The sequence below is a fragment of the Neodiprion fabricii genome, chromosome 4 (assembly GCF_021155785.1).
Source record: "Neodiprion fabricii isolate iyNeoFabr1 chromosome 4, iyNeoFabr1.1, whole genome shotgun sequence".
NCBI lineage: Eukaryota > Metazoa > Arthropoda > Insecta > Hymenoptera > Diprionidae > Neodiprion > Neodiprion fabricii.
The window spans coordinates 1447559-1469719 of record NC_060242.1 but is presented as its reverse complement, the minus strand read 5'-3'; the positions used below and the strand labels follow the sequence as shown (position 1 = coordinate 1469719).

Sequence of the window (22161 nt, the reverse complement as noted above, 5' to 3'; positions counted from 1 at the left end):
CCCATCGGGTGCCCATCTTTGGGGATCGTTTTCACCCCCTTAAAGTGTGTTTAATAGTAGATAAAAACAAATCCGTGCCAAAAAAAATTCCAAAAAAAATTAAATCGGAGAGATCGACCTGGGATACCTTCCTTGTGAGTGAGAAGCCTGTAAACCAGATTTCGAACGGCCTGTCAATAAGTCTGAAAAGTATATGAAAAGAATATTCTGGGGGTAAAAAATCTGGCACAAAAATTAATGCACGATCACCAGCCTCTGGTGGACTATCGTGGGGTTTGACTTGACCAATCCTGATGGACTTGGAGCACAGTTTTCTCACCTGAGCGGTGTCGAGTCCGTTTTGGTTCTGCCGCCTGCGACCTCGAGGCGGCCTGGGGGTTGCGGCTCCAGAAAGGTGCGCACCCTGAGGGCTGCCGCCCCGGGCGTCCCTGCCGTCCACCGCTGCGTTAGCAGCCAGGGTGTCACCGTCGTTCGTCTCCGTGTGAGTTGCTAGATCGGCCGCTTCACCGCGGTCCCCAACTCGAGTACCGCCACCCGAGGATACGGTCTCACCCGCCACCTCACCTGAAACGATAAAAAACCCTTAATTGCAGCTAATTTTACGCTGGACGCAGGATAAAGTGAGGAGGGAACAGAATCGTTCACGTTTCCAACTGCAGTCATCCGTCGCACACCTTCGTTCAAGCTGGCTTTGAGTTTCCACATGTCAAAACCTGGTTCTGTTCATTCGTCATACTTGCATTATAATACATGAGAACAAGGAGATTGACTACCGTTGAGGCAGATGTACCGTGTACATCGCTCTGAATTCTTTGATGCTGTGTATTTCCGAAGCAGAGTTAAACCGCAGTGCGGATCGTCATGCACCAGTGAAAATATGGTCGACCGTTCGACTCGAATGATTACAAACTGTAACGAATGGCCGCTGCCGTCGTCGTCGTTGAGTATCGATCTTGGTTGGCAAGAAACGACCGCTTATTGGTATCCAGAGGTCGCCTTGTGGTTAGAGTTTACGTGTATCTAATTATTCCGCCGCATATTTCGACCTTCAATGCCTTCTGTCGATCAGTCCACTTCCTGCTTATCCATGAGATTCATTCCAGAAGCGAAAAATTCCGAGAGATTCAAATACAGGGCACTTTACGGACAAAAATGCCGCGAGCTTTCTTGAATTTCTAAGGTAAAAAGAAATTCTACAGCTCTGTCTTTTCTTTTTGTTTGTCATTTTCTACAATATATCTGAGATCGATCGCGACTGAGCATAGAACTCGAATGATCCTGGTTGACAATCAGATAGCAGAAATGTCGGAGGTGCTGGATCGTAAGGAAGGTACAGCATGGACGCGTACATATGAGAATAAGTTTATTATCTACTCGAAGATAAAGATAAGCAAGGCATTCGGAGTCCGCGGTATGAGGTTGTATAAACATCATGCCTCGGAGATGCAGAAGTCAATTAATTTTACAGTGACAATTTCTAAAGATAATTAATCGGCGTAGTACTAAGTATACGAAGTGCGCATGCTCGTATATATTGGTAAGACCGGGTGCGTGTGTACATTTCTAACGTCTAATACCGCGCACGACTCGGTTTCAACTCGCGTGTGTGTGTGTGAGTGTCTGTGCCTGCGTTTGTTTTTCAATATACGTGCGCAAAGGAATAAGATCAGAATCAAGTTCCCACCGCGGGTAATTACCGTAATTAAAATCTTGTCGGTTGTAAATTTGTCCTCCCTTCTTTCGTTCTCTACTCGCTTTTTCGTACGTAGCTACACGTATCCCATGGATGCAATGCGCGTGTATAATGAACGGACGAGCGTGTACCTAAAAACCAATAAATGACAAGGAAATGTCTCCACGCGGGGGAATATGAGCCAACGAGTGGATAAAATACCACCGCATAAAATAGAACCTAATTATTCGAAGGCCTTCGTTACACGCTTTGCCGATCTTCTTGGTTTCTCGCGCGTACACGCATGCGGTAATATAGTATATTCTGAAATGAAGATATAAACCGCGCTCATTCCGCACCGCGTTTTCCGATTGACTATTACTAGGCACTTGTGAATAAGCCCTGCACCTAATTAAAAAATTCAATCCGAGAACTTCGCTCGCTGTAATCAGATTTTCGGAGAGTATGACAGACGTTGTTATCCTGCGTGTACAGTACAGGCACCTGAATACCTGTTATAAAACTAAAAAACTGCATCCTCGGCGACGCCCGAAGGCGCGCACGCTCAAAGTCTCACAAGGCAATAAACTTGCGCAGCGCGTAAAGTTGGTTTAGTGCTTTTCACTCGTTTTTTCCCATTCGTTTCTTCATTTTTCCTCACTTTGCTTTCTCCTTCTTCTTATTTCACATTATATCAGGATCCAATGTCCGCAGCCGCGGTACGCGAAGAAAGAAATGACATCGTATCTCTCTTGGATATCTCACTCACGCATTAAAATTTCAGTTTTATTTTTCACCCCGGTCAGGTGTATTTTAATACGATATACTGTTACATCGCGGATGATACCGCATGGGTGGCATGTATGAAATTTTCAGCAGTCAAAAATTCCCAAAGTATAGATTTATACGCCTGATGCAGAAAATATAAACTTGTACTGTACCCACACAATAATTTCGTAACCTAATCATCATCGCTGCACAAGTTTTCACCAGTATTTATCGTGACTGGTTAATTGTAAAAACTTCACATACCTACGTGTTCATATAAGATTGAGTTATTTACTCCAAATATTATGATTGGTAGATTTTTGTATACCTAGAACTACCATGAATTGTTGATTGTCAATAAACTAAAACAAGTCTGAGAACCTGAGTTCGCCCAGAAAACTAATTACGCAAGCAAGTCTCCTCAGTGAACGCTTTTTCACTTGAACATTTCAATTGAATCAGTTATAGGGATGAACAGCGAAAATGTTTTGAAATCATTTTTTCTCTTTCCTTCTTGTCTACGTTTCAAAAACCTGTCCCGCGTAAAGCAGGTGGACTTATTTGTCATAGTTTTTTGTCACCTGTTTACTTAACTCTCTCATACTCATCCGGGAGTTCGATGTGGTTGACAACTGGCAAGTAGTTGCAGAGTAGCACTGCAAGACGACAAGATGTTTAAACTATTTACGTACAAAGTGGCTCCTCGGAACGGTGAAGAATAATTATGATTATTTCACCAGCTCTCGGATACACACGCGCGGGTAAACCAGTGAAGTCGCCGAGTGGTTCTAGGCGGGCATCCATCGGTTCTATAGTCACGTTCGCAATGAGCCCGAATATCATTTAAATAGCGTTAATAGCAGGTGCACGTTTCGGTTAAACACACCTCGTATTACCCGAACACAACTTGCGTGGGATTGTATGGTAGCTACTTCGGTATATCCGACGTCTTTCTTGTTGCGCACCACACGCGACCGCGCCTACTCAAAGATCCACTCGACGTCGTCACACTCTTTTTCATGCAGCCGGTAATCGAAACGATAGGTATATTTTCTCCAATCAAATAAAATATAGATTTCACCAAGAGGGGGAGAGAGAGAGAGAAATAGGAAGAGAACGAAACGAGAAGCTCGGAATGGTTGCGAGATCGATCCACGAATGGATAAATAATCAAATTTTCTCGTTATGTAAGTTATCATCCGTACATAGATGAAAAAAATTATATGCTTCTCGTGGGGAATGCGAGGTGGCAGAAACGGATTCATTAGCCGGTACGAATTTCCATAATTGGGCAGTAATTCGGAGTCGTAAACTTTCCGAGGTTGTTAGGAACGTTTCGCCCCGGTGGACATAATCCTTGCGTAGTAAACTAACACGTGGCGTTCATTCTCTGTCTCGTTCTCTTTCTCTCTCTCTCTCTCTCTCTTCCTCAATCCAAATACGTGAAAATTTTTGTAACCTCTTCTAGGAACGGCTCGACAAAAATATACTAGGTGATAAAAATTTCAATCACGATGAACGATCAAGCTACTCAATGAAATTCCGTGTATGGTGAAAAAAAAAAAAAAAAAACACTTCGGTTGCAAGAAGTTCAATAAAATTGTCCCACGACTCAATGACAAGGATCAAGAAAGTTAAAGAAATGAAGAAAAATTAAACGTCACCATATCTCTCCGCATTCCATCGGACCGTGATCGGAATTGATCGAATCGCCAATCGATTTACCAAGACCTGACCAACCGTTTCAAAGTTCCGCGAGCTGACACAGCCGCCCTGATCCCTGAACAAACGCGCACTCCTCGTTCAAGGATCCTGTGCAAGGAATCCACGACAAGTGGCGCTAGGATGGGAGGATTTATGTTGGCAATAAATGGAGGGATCGGTATTACCCGTAATTCTTGGCCGCAGCGATTGCCCAGTGTTACGTGTAGCTTTGCGGTAGTTTCCCGCTTTGTATTCATCCGAAAGAGGGACAAAGGTCAGTGTCCGGTAGCCGCTCGGAATACATCCGATAATTTATGGCAGTCGTTAACGGCGCAGAATCTTCGCCGAGCAAGGCGAACTCCCCTACCTTCAGAGCCGAAACTGCACTCCGTCGGCGATCTTATCAGGTCGCGCACCTTGGCGCCTTCCTTCGCCAAAGATAACCCAACCAGCTATCTCCACCGTCTTTTCGGAGTTTGCTGGAGGCGGGAATGCAGCCCCTTCGGGCATTGTTGTTGTCGTAAAATGGCACCCCCCGCCCGCGGGTGCTGCAAGGTGTGCGTCAGATTGACCATGGTGCTCGCATGGCGATCAAGATAGCTTTGACAAATCGGAAAAATTTATGGCCGCTCGGTCAAGTCGGGTAATCACTTTGCTGTGGTGATCGTCAGAAATTGACGATGGGTCGTAGGTCATACTTTATACCGTATAAGACGATAAAATTACCGTTTTCGAACAAGGTTAACGAATACTCGGTTTGCATAAAGTTCGTTCCAGTTAGTTGACCGTTGATCCGATTCCGCTACACGATATTTATCGTCAATGAACATCTTCTATTTTTCTCATCAGCTGTCAAAGTCGACTCTTCTCTTACCGCTCATGATTTCCCCTCGCGTCAGTCCGTACATAAAATTCCTTCTATCGTTTTTGACGTTTTTTTTTTCTTCGAAATATAAGTATCAGAGAGCGTTGGCGTGGCAGTCGTCGTCGCACGGAAGGTTTGCCTGTCCGATCGGCGTTGGCATACACGGGAGAGATCGAGGAAAGACGCGTGGTCGAACGTAAGAGCGTGAATGGTTATCGAATGGTAGCATCGATATTTGAATAATTTTAACGAGCAGACAACCTGCACAAGCGATAACGCGTCGCTGCGCATACTGTGGTACAGGTATCGATGGCCGCGTGTTGGTCAGAGAATCCGATGACGATGACGATATTGCCGCGTTTCGTATATATGCAGGTACCCGCGTATGAGATATACAAGGCACGAGGACACGTCGTACCCAAAATTACACCAGCAGCCCGTCAACACTCCGTCGTTTCGGTTACAAGTCACATTAAAGTTACAACGGGAACAAGTCACTCGGAAATACTCGCGCCAACATCGACGATGTGATAAATCATTCAACTTTTCGACCCATGGTTCACAAAGTTATCCCGATGAACGAGGGGACATTCGTCTGAACGATAAATATTTGAATAAAATTCGAGTCACTTTAGTAGGATTTTTCAGTCCTTCTTGAAGCGTGTTTCGTAAATGGGCATAAAAGGCGATAATATGCGTAGCTGTATGCACATCGTGTAGACCTAAACGCGGGAAAAAAACTCGAGATAAATATATTTTTAAAATCGGTTAGCTGCTGGGGCGATTTGTGTACGGTGTGTGTGTGCGTGTGTGTAAACTAGAAATAACCGCGTAGGCTTAAGGCACGCCTTGTACGGAATCAACGATTAGGTTGGTTCGTGGTTAGAAGAAGCGGACCCTCAACGCCAGAGTCCGTCAACCGTGGCAAAGCTCTTCTTTTGCTTACTCCCATCAACGCTGTTCGACATCGTCGTCCAGCTGTCTGTCGGCAGTTCATATGTAATAAGATCCGTAAAGTTGGTAATGTATTATACGTGTGTAGAGGAGGTATGTCATACGAATATAACACACGTCAGGTCGGATGTCGAAACGCATTGAATGGGACGGAATCTTGTCTTCCTTTTTACTTCCTCCATTTCTTAGATATATTGGAAAACCGAACAAATTGCAATTCCTCTTTCATCTGTCCACGTGTGCTTCTACTTCTTCTTCTCCTTCTTCTTCATCTTGATTTTCTTCTTTCCCCTTTTCTCCTTCGGCAGCAACGGGTCCGCGATTTGATATATTCACTCGTCGAGAGAACGAGGATAAGAAAGAAAAGAGAAAGAAGGGAGACAGTGTGTTTGCTACGGAGGATGGAGAAGAAGCGCGACTTGCGATCCAGCAGCAAGACATACCTGCACCCGGTCCGAAGCAGGGCGAGATAACAACGCGGGTAACTTGGGATCGCAATTAAACGGCACAAAAAGGTCGGCCCTTGGGGCACGCGACACGACTTGCCACTCAGCGATACTCGTTCAACTGACGTTCCTGTGATCCGCTTCGTAGTTTGCGGTCACTCCTGCCGGTGCAGCAGCTGCCGACGAGACGAAGAGATCATGCGGGGTTGATTGAACCGTGATTATAGCTTCGGGTACGCACAATGCAGCTGGTATCCAACAAACTGCAAAATTCTGGAGCTACGTAAGCTCAGTGATAATCACGCGTACCACAGAGTGGAGAATCGCAGTGTCGACGACATCGCGCCACGCGAGGATACAAGATGTAGGATACAGGTACTCGTGTCTTTTCGGACACGAACGTTACCTGCGGTATCCATCGCGGTCATACTCGCTGCAAATCGAGAGCCGTGGGCAACGAAATCAGAGAAATGACACCTGGGTCGTTTGTCACTGGCTCTACGTAACTCTGCAGGGCTTACGACTCGGTGTTTTTCTTATACTTACTCCGCAGCAGCACCCGGTCTCTCTGCCTGCTATCCGTCTCTCGACAGACGTGTACATACATAATACTTGATCGCAGTTAGGTATACTTGGTATACTTGAACAGGTGCGTAATATACTTACACACTGCACTATATGGCGTACATAATTCGTATATGCATATTTGCTTACGCACACGAACGAACACAGAGGCAAATGGGTGCGTGCATTAGAACACGCCGTCAACTCGTACAGATGCAGGCATGATCTACGTTTCGCATACAAATATAAGTATAACGTGGCACAACATATGCGGAGAGCCGGTGATGAGTATTACACACGGGATCCATTCCATACCGTTTTTCAGGCTGGTCAAATATTCACAGGGCAAAGCCCGCGTCGGGCAAGCAAATAACTCGACGGACTACTATAACCAGGAGTCGAAAGCTCCGACGGTTATGATATTTGCTGAACGTGTTCGGGCTAGTCCACCACCACCAGCCGTGTAGCTACCGCCGCTTCTATATGGAGTTGGTTCGTTCGTTCGTTCGTTCATTTGGTCGACTTTAACACAAGTGGGTACCTAATTAAAAAGCCGTTCAAGCACAGGTACATGTCCTGGGTACAAAAACGGCTCTATTGCGCACAGTGAAACACGCACGTTTCATCGGCTGGCGTGCAGACTTTTCAACACGGGGAAAACTTTGTGGTAGCGGAAAACGGGACCGCCGAATTAATTACGTACGCGATTCCGATCAACTCCGCACGAGACTCCCTAATTCGAATTTTTTAATCGACAAGTCGACGTTTTCGAACACAGTCCGAATACACGGCAATCCTACCGCGTTCCTCGAGTATTATTGGCGCAATGTCGAAAAATGCGACCAGACAATCGTACCTACTTGGACCAAGACGTAAGATGACCCCTTAGGCGCAAACGTTCCACGGCGGTACCGAGACGACAAATGAGTTCTGCTTTGTAGCCAGTTAGTAATGGTAAGAGAAAGGTGTAGCAATCTATAAGAGGCTTACCGTTGTTAACGATAGCTGTAACACGTGAGCGATGTTAGTTGATTTTAACACGTCGTTACGAGATTTCACACCCTGGGTGTACCTTCGCGAAGAGAAGAGAAGGTTTTCTAAGGCGTCCACCAAATCGGTCCGACCAGAACGTCCGTCCATCTCCGGGGTGGTGCAGCGAGGTACGGGGCGAACAATGCTCAGGCTGTTGGTTCAATTTCTCGCACATCTATTTCCAAACAATTTTACTCGTGTGTTTTATTTCCCTTCGTATCTTTTTTTCCTTTTATTTATTATTATTATTCTTATTTTATATATTTTTTTTTTATCACACGTCCGCGGCTTTCAGAAGACGCACGTGATGCAGCTCGACTGCCACCGCCGCATCATCGGGAGCGATTCAACGACGAAGTTTACTTTACGATCACACCGAGCAAAGGATGAGGTCGTGCTCAGAACCAGAAGTAGCAGCAGCAAAAGCATACCTGCCTACCACACTGTACCGTCGGTTTTTATTTATTTATTGACGTGTTAGTTTACCGGTGCGACGTTTATACCTCCTCCTCGGTAAGAAGAAGATAAAGATGAAGAAAAAGAAGGTGAGTTTCTGCAGTTTGTTCACAAAATCATCACGCCCCGCCGCCTCATCTTCTAAACCCGTATTTATAGGTGCTACTTCTTCGGCGTCAGGTGAGTATACACACAGACTCTCGACACCCGTTCGTTCCTCTTCTTTCTGCAGAGCTCTCATCCGCGGAGATTCAGCGCTGCGATACAGTTAGGCAAATAGAGGATTCGGGTTCCTAGATTTGATTCATATACTCTCCTACGGTGCGTATTATATGTAGTGCGTGCCTGTAATAGGCGTGCTACAAAAAAAATACGAGTTCTCGTAAACGGTAACAAGCTTCATACCCTTCACGTCGTATATTCGACGGCTAATTTTTCCGACTCGTCACGACTCGAGGTATCTATGTGACGAAATAGCCGAGAATCTTCCGTAAGAGCGTGCAAGGCATCTGAATAAAATCGCATACGAATACACCACGCAAGGCGTCAGCTTAAGCCGACCCACCTGAATTCGTACAATCCGGTTTCAGTTACGCACGAAGAGATTTAGGAGGTACTTTTTCTTATTCTACGTTAAATTCGCTGAATTAAATACCATATCATAGAAGCGAATACGTTGGTGAACTCTGATGCCGAAAAAAGTTTGTTCATCATCGCGGTTAATCGACGCGCAACTTCCGCCGGTTATTCTACGAAGTAAACACTTGAAAAAGAAAACAAAAAGGAATAGAGAGAAGAAGAGGGAGAAAATAGAATAAAATAAAATAAAATAAAATACAGAAATAAATAGGTGTGCGGCTAGGACGTAGCCGAATACAGTGTGATCGGAGGAACCCGAAGTAGTAGCCAGACGGTGCCGAATGGCGGTGTGGTGGGGAGCATAAATTATCCTGCACAGCCTCTTGGTAAACGAATTGACCCGCGGGGTCAAAAAAGAAGTGCTGTGTGACAGGAATAATAATTGCCGGGGAATGTGTTTTGGGTAGCATTAATTATTCCCGCGTTAAAAGCTTCTTCGGATAGATTATTATATTATATTATACATTAGTAAAGCAAAGAATGTCGCGTATAGCCCCGATAACCCTGCATACCAACCCTGGTTTGACCTCCGAATAATTTTGAAGATAAGTATTTTCCGTTCGTCGACGAAGCATCTGTATCTTGTCGTTTTCAACAATCACGGATGTAAATCTAAACAATGAATCATTACGGGACTAGATTGCGGAGATGAAATTTTCAATCAAGGTTTAATTCCGGACGGCATAATTAACCAGTCACCATAGCGAAGACAGCGATCGCTGTTCAAAGCCACGGAAAACGTGAACGGAACGCTTTCACCGCAAGGTGCGAGTAGCCATTTACTGGATATTTAATTAGTAAGGTGATATTCTCAAATTTCTCCAAACGGACCGAGATCTTTAGCGCCACTATATGCCAGTCTCTGACAAATTATCGATCAAATAAGAATAAGAAATGGAAGAAGATAACGAGGAAGAGATTCGGAAGCCAAGATATATTCGAGTCGCTGCTTTGGCACGAACATACTTATGAGGAACCTGAGCCGGATGTATTTCCGTATCGGAGTCGCTTCCTTTCAGACGACGTCACGTCGTTTCCGATACATCCGGGGGCAACTATGCAGTTCAAGTATATCGATTCAATCCCGATTCAAGACCGTGCAAAGTCAATACTTTCGTAAAATTTTGTCAATTTCTTAGCGAATCTTTATTGATTCTATTCTGTGTCAATTACCTGCCAAAAAACTATCAATAGCTTCTACATTTAGCACCGCAATTTCTTTTGTAGTTTCCATATAAACCAACCAGAAGTTTTCATCAAGAAATCGTACTTGACTTTTGATCGTGCCTCGAATCATTATATTGGACAGTAAACCGTACAAAATTGAAGAAAATTCGTCCTGTTACAGGCACCAGATTGATGTCTATTTCCTGTGAACTTCCTAGTTTCGGAAACGAACAATCGTATTCGTAATTTTCAAACAATCTTTCCATCAGATGTGCGACCACATTGAAAAATGTTATACATCCAACAATGTAAATGAACAATATTGTGCTACTTTTGCGCAATACGATGCTAGTATACCTTCCACTCGTTCGACGACCTGGTTCATTTGAATACATCGCTTTGATCGGCATACCGCAAAGCACTAAATTTTTTTTGCCGACATTCTGCATTAATTTGTGTAAATATTTAAAATGGTGAACTGTCGTAGGTACTTACCGCTAAAAGGTCATGTGAAAAAGCGTAACCGTTATTCAGCATAATGAAAATCGAGTGCACTAGGAGCGAATGGAGTGGATAGTATCGACGACGCCGACGTCCGTAGGACCGTGGCGTTAAAATCTCTTATGCGACCGTAATGACCTTGGGTCGGCCGGGCGTGAGGCGCTCTTTAACAAAGCACGTCAGCTGTTTACAGTCGGAGATATAGCGGGAACGTGTCAGGGAACAGAGCTAAAAGAGCGAAGGTGCGACACAATGGCACGGCCACGTGATCGGCAAGTGTTTATTACTGGCGTGGCGGCGGCGCGGAGCATCGCGGTGTCAGGCGTCCAGGTAGCCGCGCCCCGAGTTTGGAGCGAAGGTCAAACGATGACGGCGACGACGACGACGACGATTCAGTGTCGCTGTCGCTGTCGCTGTCGTTTTCCTCCTCAGCCGAGTTGCTGACTCGAAAAGGGGGCCGCATTCGTGCCAGCCAATAAGCAACGCATTCCTCAAACCGATTAGCTCCCATTGTCTCGGTCGGCGTTACCTTCCATACGTTCTTAAACAATTAAGGAAGACTCTCAACCCTGCAGACTCTGGTTGAAAGATTCTGGCTTTTCGCCGACGTTCGGTGGTTCAACCTTTAATCTACGCAGCGGCAAAACTTGGGATCTTCTTTTTTTCAGAAGAAGATAGATTTAAAGATTTTGTGTTAGGTAAAAGTTCCCGTCATCCCTGCATTTGAATCTGTAAAACAGATCTCTATCGGACAGCAATAGCGAAGAGTTAATCAGTGGCCTCGACTCATCGCTCGATTACGGATTCAACCGGTGTGTCAATCTTACCGATTCAATACACCGCAACATTCTACTGCGTGTTGCATTGGATTACTATTCACTGTTTCGTATACTTATCACTATTGATCAGTAACTGTTCACTGATTGATATTTAGAGAATGGTGGAGTAGCTCACTAATTTAATTTGTTAAATTTCTAATTCACTCCGATTGCGAAACGACTGTTTACTATTGTGAGTGGCATAACAGTTCTAAGAAAACGTCCCTCATAATTAGATTAATTCTTTTCCAAGTCTAAATTTAAAAGCCTGATGGATTTAGGATTGATTTTTAGCGTTAATCGCACCAAACTTTAATAAAAGAACTCGTACCTACAATTCACCATTAACTTTTCGCCGCACAGACCTCATCCCCGTCCATTTCAGCACACAAAGAGCCGCTTCACGGTTACCACGGAAAAGAAACTTCCTGATACTCGACAGTTGAAAGAAATGGCTTTTGGCTTTCAGGATCGTGATCGTCCGAGACCCCATGGTAGAGAAAATAAGAAACTGGAGAGGTTGAGAAGAAGAAGAAGAAGAAGAAGAAGAAGCGAATTAAGAGACAGTCCTCGGGAAGCAAAGTAAGGATATTTTTTACCGGGATCTTGGATAACGGTTAGAAAAGGATGTACTAAAAACTCTGGTAATTACCGAACGAAAGTTTGGAAGATCCGCGAGCGGGAGTCACAAAGGGACGCCGTCGAGGACCTGATCCCCTGTACACTATAAGGTGGAAATAAAGAAGGAGCCGAGATGGCGGCGGCCTCTTGGCGAGCCTGAAAGAGGGACGCGGGATCCTTGACAGGGCCGGTAATTTTGGTTACCGAGTACCGGGACCGGACGACTACGCGACGTCTCAATCGTACATTCACGGCATTCTCAAGAATCATCGTAGGGCCCCAGGTGGGTACGGTGACCCCGGTTACGGCCGGAGAAAAACGGCCACGAGGTCATGCCGAGTTGCATTTCGCGAGCGCATCGGACAGATGTCGGCTCGTAAAACAGGGACGAAGCGTTGTCTTCCCATCGTAACTTCCGACTGCAGGATGGCGGCAGGTACCTGCGGCACTCGAAGACCTGCTCCGCGAAGAGAAACCGAGTATAAAAGGCACCGTTGCAGCGTGGCATGCAGCGTTGCATCTTGCACCTCGTGCGATGACGCGGCTACTCACCAAGATGGATTATTATAGTGGTTTCTTCGAGGGTTTCTTCTTATTCCTCGGTGAGAAGCGTCGTCACGGCGACAAAGGGTCGAGGCTGCCATAGGTCATCCGAAGGTCATGGTAGCCTACCCGACGCCACTGGCAGCCGGTCGACGAGTCATCTTTGCAGGTACCCACCACTAGCACATTGCCAATTGTCTGTGACATTTCGCGTTTTGCGTCAGCTGCGCTGACGTTCCTACCGGGAGACGAATACCTTCCTAGCTGGTTCACAATCAGCGCACAGGTCACCGCGTAGCTGGTACGAGCTATCGCAAAAATTGCTTCGCCATTTTCGTAAACGAGTGAAGTGCGGTGAGTCCTACACGGCGGTAGGAACTTCCCGAATGCTCGCTCCATGTTTTACTGGCAGCCTTTTATCGACGGTTCCAGTTCACTGGAAACAGATTATTGTGCCGTTTCTTCATCTCAGAGTCAGCCTGCGAAGACATTTGTGTAGGTAAAGGTGAGGTGAGGTGAGGTGAGGTAAGGTAAGGAACGAGGCGAGACACGAAGTGAAAACACGTTTTGGGTCGCTCGGAGGACACGCGGCACCTCGACTCTCCCTTCCACCTTTGCCCTCTCCTCATATTCCACCATTCCATTAACCAGCCGCCTTCACCCTTGTACCCGCGTGGTGAAGACCGTGCGCCAAATCATTATTCATCGTGGATGTGGACAAGCTGGATGAAACTGAGGAGTTAAGAGGATTAGCAGACGACGTCATCGCTTATTCTCTGGTCCTCCTCAGATTCTCACCACCGCCGACTACCTAACTACCTGACCAAAAATGTCGGTGACGCCTCTGGGTGACTGCATAATATTTCAAGATACTTCGCAGTCATAAATTTGCTTCTAATGACTCTCAAGTACGTCCGCATGTCACGATTTAGACAGACTGCATCAACAAGACGTGTTGAATTGTACTCGGAGCGGGGGGGGGGGGGGGGGGGGGGGGGGAATTTTCACTTTTTTAAACGAACAATTTAGTGTACATACATTCTCGCAGTACGCAGCAGTCTCCGAAGAGTTGCAATATCCGACTATTGCGCTACTACCAAGTCAAGCCTACCAAAGCTTTACGGTTTCTAACATGAAGACAGAGTAGAATTTCAAACTTATAAAGTTGAAGAATCACTCCACGTCCCTTTTGCCCAAGTGTCATGTTCCTCGATTTATCGTAATTATATATGCAAATAAGAAGAGATGAACATGACAGGTGATTAATAATATCAGAGAAGACATCTCAATTCTACTTGTGCCAAAAATCCGCTGATATATACAGTAAGTATCAAGTTATGTTAACATAGCAAAACACGGTCATCCCAAGAGATTCGATTATTTCCTTCTGCCCAAGTATTCCCTTTTTCCCCAATCTCGTCCCTTCTAGTCATCACATGGCGGCATGATTAATTACGAATTTGATAAAAGACGTTGTGAATCGGATATACCAGCTTGTCTTCATTACGCCCGTCTTGAAACCCCGTGGAAGCACGAGCAACAGCCGTCAGCTTTAGAAATTTTCCGTTTATTTTCATTCAGGGAGCGTGAGGATAGTTGGACGCGTAAACACATATGGTAGGGAAAGTGTGAAGTGATATTAATTAGCGCGCGACGTAAGCGCATGCATATACGGTGGTGGACGAGGATATTCTCAACTTTTCTGCTAGCTCAGAGGCACGGAATTATCTTACGCATGATCAGAAGGACGTGATGAGGAGATGAGAATCGTTGATGTATATGTATAAACGCTGCTGCCCCGCGTGCCGAGCCGTAGGAGAAGTGAAACGGCTGATGTATTTTTCGAGACACCCGATACACGAAAGTTACCTGGGTCGGGACCCTGAACTCCCTCTCGCGATGACCCCGGACGGTCGAAAGGTCGTCCCGAGGAATGTCGGGCTCTGATATACCGCGCTAATGAACCGTCGCGGCGCTTCCAACTCCGTTTCGGTATCCAACAGGGAAACTTATCTGCAATAGGGGCCTAACCGCCAGTTTTCGGCCCACCTTCCATTTCTCATCATTTATTTCGACCCGAGAAAAAGGCTCCCAAAACCCTCCAACTTCACAATTCAGCAGTTCAAAAGGTTTCACAAAGTATTTGGAATGCTTTCCATCCGAACAAGTGTCTCCGCTTATTATCGCTTTCAGGTAACCCAATAATAATAAAAAAAAAAAAACAAACTTGGAATAACTCTAGGCGATACACTGAACTATCGTAGGATTGAACTAATTACAAATTCATCATAAATTTTTTTTACCCTTCCCGAATAGTTGTGTAATACCTATGTGTTTTACATGCATCGTATTTTTAGGAGGCATATAACACTGAAGTCTGCATACAAGTGAGCGTGGAAAAGTTGTTTCCGTCTTGTCGGTGGCGTGGCGCAAAAATTTCAATATAGATATGGATGTATGAGCGAGTGTGCGGCGTGGGTAATTGAATACTCGTTGCACAGTGATTCGTGCCGACCAAGGACGTTGAGGAAGTGAAGAAGACTCGGGACCTGGTGGCGCGATGTAACATGTGTTTGACGCGGCTGTCGCGAGTCGGCGACGACCTGCAGATCCTTGATAATACAGCCTGACTCGGCTTACGGCCTGCGGCGAGTCTTATCCTCGCCCCGGGCCCCGGGTCTCGACGCCGCGGTTGATCCTTCCTTTCAGCCCGACCTTTGACCCGGCCGGAGGCGCGCTTATGGCCAACGGTCTCGCTTGCGCGAGTGTCGTTAAAAATTCTCCAAGACTGCATTGCCTGGACGTCGGTATAAAATATTCGCAAAAAGTCGCGGGAGTGACGATTGGCCGAGTAATAATACGCGCTGAGTTATAGATCGTAGATCAGAGATAACCGTCTGGAGGAAGTGTTGGTGTAAAATAAGACGAGGAGAAAAACCAAATTATCAAACGGCCACACGGCATATGGTCAATTGAGCAGTTTAGGAAAAAAATAAGATGCGAGAAACGGGATATCGCGCGAGAGCGCAACATTTACTTGTAAATTGGAGAGATCTGACTGGGAATTGTGAAAACTAGATTCATGTTTTATGTAAAACGGCTGTGGTGGTATAATCGTGCGGTACAGAAAATTCCGGAGAGTTATTGGGGCGTGATGGAGAAGAACCCATAAATGGGCCCACGCCGTACATCGCGAGGAAAAGCGATAAAATTCGACGACTAGCACCTACTCTGGTCTTCTGTCTCTGGTTCATGATCCTTTGGGCCTGCAGCGAACTGCGGAGCGCTCGAGTTAAATTATTTCATGAAGAAGCTGTGCAACGGCATGCAGCCGCAACGACTCCAGGGATAAGTTTAGCACAGCACGGACTCCTTTGCGATATCTCGTCACGACCATCTGCCGACAGACACGCCTTGACACACAACAATGCATGCATGAATTAATAGCTCCTGCCACGTACCACCTCTTGTTACAACAAGATCCACATCTTCATTATACCACCGGGAGGTCGAATCTCTTTGTTTCGTTATCGCGTGCACGAGTAAAATACCGATGCAAATTTTTTGCACAAAACAGGCGCGTTGATTCTTCACCTTTGGTGATATAAGAAACGTACTGATTATGGTCGAGAATCATTTTTTCTAATCTCAACGAATGTTCACGTTTTCGAAACTTGATAATACGAAAAACAGGTTTTTAGAAAAATGAATATCTGTCGTTCTGTTCAACAAACTCCTGCGTTGATCTCGAAAGCGGCTGGATGAAAAAATTTTAAACTTACAGGATTTTAAAATCAAATGATAGTCATAAAAAATTGGCATATCCGGTTTGATTTGAAGTTCCGGATTTACCTTAAATTAATCGATTCTCAACGTTTAACCGAGAAACCTATACTTTTACTTCATAATTATTTTTTCTCGTTGAATAACTATCGCGAAAGTTAGTCAGACAGACCGACAGACGCTTCCCTTTTCATTCTAATGAAAAGTATCGCGAAAATACTGTTTTACCAGCTTGTTTTGTCTCTTTATCCATAAAACCATTAAAAAAACTAAAGACTAAGCAAGAATTAATATCGTAATTATAAACTTGCCGTGGGTGGAATGGATAAGAGTAAAATTTGAGAAAAATCATTTTAAAGTTGAGGTTGCAAACTTTGAAGATGCCTTTTCTACATTCTTCTATCCATAACCATTCGCAAGGTTACAGACATATTTAGATAACTCAAAGTTCAGAATTTGGAGCTAAATGAAAGTGGTTAAACACCTAATTCCTCTCGCAAGTATCACATAGATATATCTAAAAAAAAAAAACTCACAAGATTATAGTCACCGGGATTTTTTGTTTTTTGACGTGTCTCGTGAGCGGAAGACGCGTTATAGGATGTGGCCGAAGAGAGCTTACCTGTAACAAACAAAGAGAAGAAAAAGAGATTATTTCTATGCATGTATGTGCGTATAAATAAGTCAAAGTGTTTCAAGCCTCTTGAACTTTAATCTATAAACCTACCACAAGCATTTTAATAAACATAAAATAGAGAAAGTGGAAACTTCCTATGTGAATTCTTCGACGTATATTTTTCACCCGTACCATACGCCCCACGCTTTATGCAGCCAACCTGCCTGTGTGTATGTATATAGGTACATAATACTTGTACATTAACACACGTGTCAAAAATGATTTCACGGTTGATAAGAAGCAATTGTTAAAGACTTCCAGCTTCGAAACATCGTCGATGGACAACTCATTGTCTCTGTTTCAATAACTTGTTGTCACACGTAAGTCTTCGCCGTGACTCATACCCGCTCAACTCGTTTCGGTGCAGTTCTAAATCAGTGTCTAAAAATTCACGCATGGTAATTTACTCATTTCACCTCAAATGTCAGGCAAAAAGATTGACAAAAAAAAATAAAAAAATTTCGAAACGGAATAATATTACACTTTGATTGCTATTTAATTTTATTCTCCTTTTTATTAGCTTTTATCGTCACGCACTTATTCGCGCAGTTTCTAGGTATAGAATAAAATAATCCGAGCATCTCGCGGCGCAGATTTATTGCACGATGAAATTAATTGCTTTACGACTATTAAAAACTTGCCAACTCATTTACTCTCAATTTTAAGGCTATTCAATTTAAGCGACGAAAAACGTGGAATGCAAGCTATGATACACATCAAATGACCCAGGATTTATTGTATCAAGAGTAGGTAACTTCTCGAAAATTTTATTGCCAAAAGAAGAGAAACGAATCCTGATTTTAACATCGCAAATATCTCTCAACTCTAAAAGCTCCATAAATCAATGGAAGGAGTGAAAAAAAAAATGTCGCGTACAAATAATAATAATAAAAAAAAACATTCGAGATGGTCTCCCGTCTTTCGGATCCACGAGGGAACGAGGAGACGAGAAAAGGAACAAGAAACACGGGGAATAGTTGGGTTACGGCGACGTGGGAACGAAGAGGGGGGAGGGGGAGGGCAGAGAGTGACATGAATGACGACGCGTACTCCCGTCACGTGGGCAGGGCACAATGCGGGGTGCGGCATCACCTCTGACACGGTGAGGTCGAGACCTCAGATCGGTGACTGCTGGAGGCTAGAGTCCTCCGCAAACGGGTATAAGGTGTATACGCGAGTGTCGAGAGTCTGGCATATACGCCGCATCGGGACGAGGGACTTCACTCGTAGTTGCGTGTAGGCATGGGATATATGTTATTGTGCAGCAGTGCTCTGCCCAACCCACACACACCGACGCCAACACACTAATCCTCGAGGAATTTCACCGGGACCGGAATACAAATAACAATTTAGACAAGATAGACTCTGCGCTCGAAACACGATCGGTCCACATCCGATCGTCTGGCAGGCACCGCTCAACTTTACCGTCTTCGAAGAAGGTCGAACCGACGATATTGAATGGTTCCAGCTTAAGCCTGTCAGCTAATGAAAGCCGAGGATCGATTCGATGCAGTGAGACCGGCGCCTGGATGCGACGACGACCTTATTGTTAGAAAAAATTGATAATCTTATTCGTTCAAGTTACATTACAAAAGTATGTGAAACTACCGTAAACGTTCAAGCACAATACCTCAATTGCAAATGTTGTGTTACTGCGGTATTTTCAAAAAAAAAAAAAGAAAGAAAACTGAGCGATAGTCAAAGTAATTGACCGTCAGTAATTCAGGTCACTTGACAACCGTACGCTGCTACTGCAAAATACAAATCAAATTAAAAATTCAACGGACCAGGGGAATTTAACCAAGATATTTCCTTGGGTGTACAATTTCGGTTGAGGTGCAGTTTCCTGATATCGTATGACAGAACCCGAACGGGAGTGAAACCCTATGGATACGAATGGCCTTCCTATGGTATAACAGAACACAAGGTGCGTCCTGCACGTCCTGCGCCACACGCAAGTAAAGTACAATAGAGTGGTATGGAGGTACGGACGTACACATGCATACGGTACCCCACCTCGTAAAGGTTAAACGCGCGATCTCGCCCACGGCGACTCGTATCTTACGGATGAAGACGTTTATGACGAACCTCGTGCCATATCTACACGCACCCCACCTTCTTCCTCCTCTCCCTTCGGGAGGACGCGAAGCGCCGCGGCATCACTCCTTCGACCAACATGGTTATCTGTCTCTCGGGAGTGTCGCGTAGTCGTGGAAATTTCACACGTAGATGGGTATCGTAGAATGACGCAATCGAAGAAAAGGACGCGGATTAAATAGTGGATTAAACTCGTTCTCGAATATACATGTATATCGTAGACGTACATGTAGTGATAAGCGATACAAAATGCGAGACTCAAAATAAGATACTTGTCCACTTTGACAATGGTCGCAGGAATAAGAGGAACGTCGTGTTGCAAAATTCACAGCGATCCAAGCACCGTATCCAGAGACTGGAGAGTACGCGCGGCAGTGGACTGTGACTTTGGGATGAAAGAGCGAAGATAGTTGATGGCAGGAATTATGCACGGTGAGTCTGACCAGCTGGACCGCAAGAGGTTAGACCTCGCTGTCGCCGGGGTCAAAATCGCTGACGCAAAACCTCCTCTCCGCATTGTGCGTACATATAAGTATGTACGTGGGTACATATAGCGCTTCGCGAACGCAACCGAGGAGGAACGAGCGAGTCGCGAAGCCAAGACGACGGCAAACACGAGCGCCACACATGACGAGCGTTACACACGTATGCGTACATGCCTTATGCATACGTATAGGCAGATACACGCCCGGTGTCAACAGCGCTCCGCAAAAGTCAGAGGTGACACTGTTATAAAGGTGACGATGGTTTACCGTTGCGTAACTCTTCACTCTCTCGTCAGCTCTCTGTCCCCCTCGGAGAGTCTCTCCTCTCCGCCTCTCGCGGTCCCTGCTTCCAGCTTGACGGTAAACAGAAACCACGACACGTAGATATACGTCTGGAGGTAAGCTACGGCGTGCTTCGACGAGTGTAAAGAAAAATCGTTCATTTTGCCACCTTCTTTCTTTGTCCCAGACACACGTTCGCCAATAACCATTATCCATTATTCCTGGGCTGCAATTCGCGAACTTTGTTACGGAATATCTTTCTCCTGCATAAGTACCGAAAGTTTTTACCCCTTATGAAATAACAGTGTCGATTAGAAAAAGCATCGGACATCCAGCTACTCACGAATCACGGAAAGTCAAGCGTGCAGCAGCTATACTGAGAAGATAGATCTTTAATGAGGATCTACAGAACTGGTTTGAAATTGAACAGGCGTAACGCGACGGCTAGCCAAGAATTTATTTATTTCTTTCTTTTTCGCAGACTTTGTTCAATCTATTATTTTATCCTTCTCCTTGCCCGTAGCCGTTCAGTCTTCACATAATTGGAAAGAATGGTATCTGCACGGTTAGACAGTACCGTGAGGTGATCGATCAACGTCGTACAAGCGCGGGCAATTGCGCCTGTCGTTAGACTTATCTTGCGAATTGATAAACTGAAACTGATCTCTTGTTATCGATTAAATCAAACACTTTAACGCCCTGGTTGTGCTACGCGACTGTCGATCGTAGGATCGGAGGTTGCGGTATCAATCGACAAAGTGTTAAAGGTTCCCTTCAATGGGGACACTAAAGAACGTGAAAATGTTTGTCGCGGAGCACAACGAGCAATGAATTCCAACGAAGGCGTCGATACTTTGTTACCATGCCCCACTCCCACGCTGATTTAACGTCCTCTAAAACCGATCGTATACACGACATGGCTTAATAAGCATTGGCAAGATATCGGGTAACCCGAGTCCCCTCGTCAATCCCAGAAATAACGACCTAACTACGAGGATCCAAACAGCTTTACCTCGGGGCAGTTTAACGGCGACACGCACCTCCTCGATTTCTAAAAGCTCGAATAAAAATCGGAATGCCGCAAGTGTGAAGAGCGAATGAATTGTCCACAAGTCGACGGAAGGAAGGAAGGAAGACGAGCCTATTATTTCGTATCAATCGCAGGTATCATTTATCGCAACGTCGACCTAAGGCGCGCATGATAGCAAGAGGCGTACGTACGTAGGCCGGTGTCGAAAGAGAGGCCAAGGATACGTATCGATCTGTATAACGGTTACAAAATTAGCGTTCCCGGGTCTGGCACCCGAGCTCACTGAGAACACACAAGCGAACGAACAAGCAAACGAGCAATACGAAAGATAGTAGGTAGATAGTAGCCTAAAAAGTAATAATTTTTTACGTTACGCCACGCGTCTCGGGTTCTACCAATACCTACATCTAACTTACTTTCTCTTTTTAGTGAGAAACAATTCAGCCCGAATAAACCTGCGGACACTCTGCACGAACGCGTTCCCGATTCCTTCAGTATCGTAAATCGTTCGCGGTCACGGCGTGTAGCTCAGTGGGCAATCGCGTACCGGCTGAGAACCGCTGCTCCACATCGGACGCAGGGCGGACCGGTTCGGGTCATCGAGGTTCTCCGGTGAGGTCAGGCAGGCGTCCTCTGAACGTGCGCGCTGCAAAGGAGGCGCGCACCCCTGATCACCAACACGTGGAAACGGTGTCGCTCCACTTCTGGAACGATTTATGCTGCACACTGGCCGCGCCCAGCCGCCGCGTCGCGTCATCCAGGTGTGCATTCGCAGTTCGCACACGTGTCCAAGGCGTCCGCCTCGACTTCGTGCCGGTGTGTCGCGATGCTGCGGGCAGGTGATAAGCCCACGAGCTGCACGGAGCCCGGACCCTGTCGAACCGAGAGAAGGAATATCGCCGTGAGATGTCCCCAGATATCGGTGCCGGGCTGCCAGGTCTGTGGGACCCGCCCGCCCGCGGCCGAGATCCTGGGTCAAGATAACGCCGGACTAATGTCACGCCCGACCTGACACTTCGAGATCGAGAGACGAGGTTGTAAAGTGATATTAAAGGATT

General features: G+C 45.5%; 1 protein-coding gene across 2 annotated transcripts in view; it reads right to left on the bottom strand.

The window, feature by feature from the left end:
• Positions 1–22161, bottom strand: part of LOC124181000 — a 78082-nt gene that overhangs the window by 38526 nt on the left and 17395 nt on the right. For both annotated transcript variants that reach the window (XM_046567049.1, XM_046567050.1), the window contains exon 2: positions 320–564. In XM_046567049.1, coding sequence (XP_046423005.1) covers positions 320–564 — 245 coding nt within the window. The remainder of the gene's footprint in view (positions 1–319; positions 565–22161) is intronic.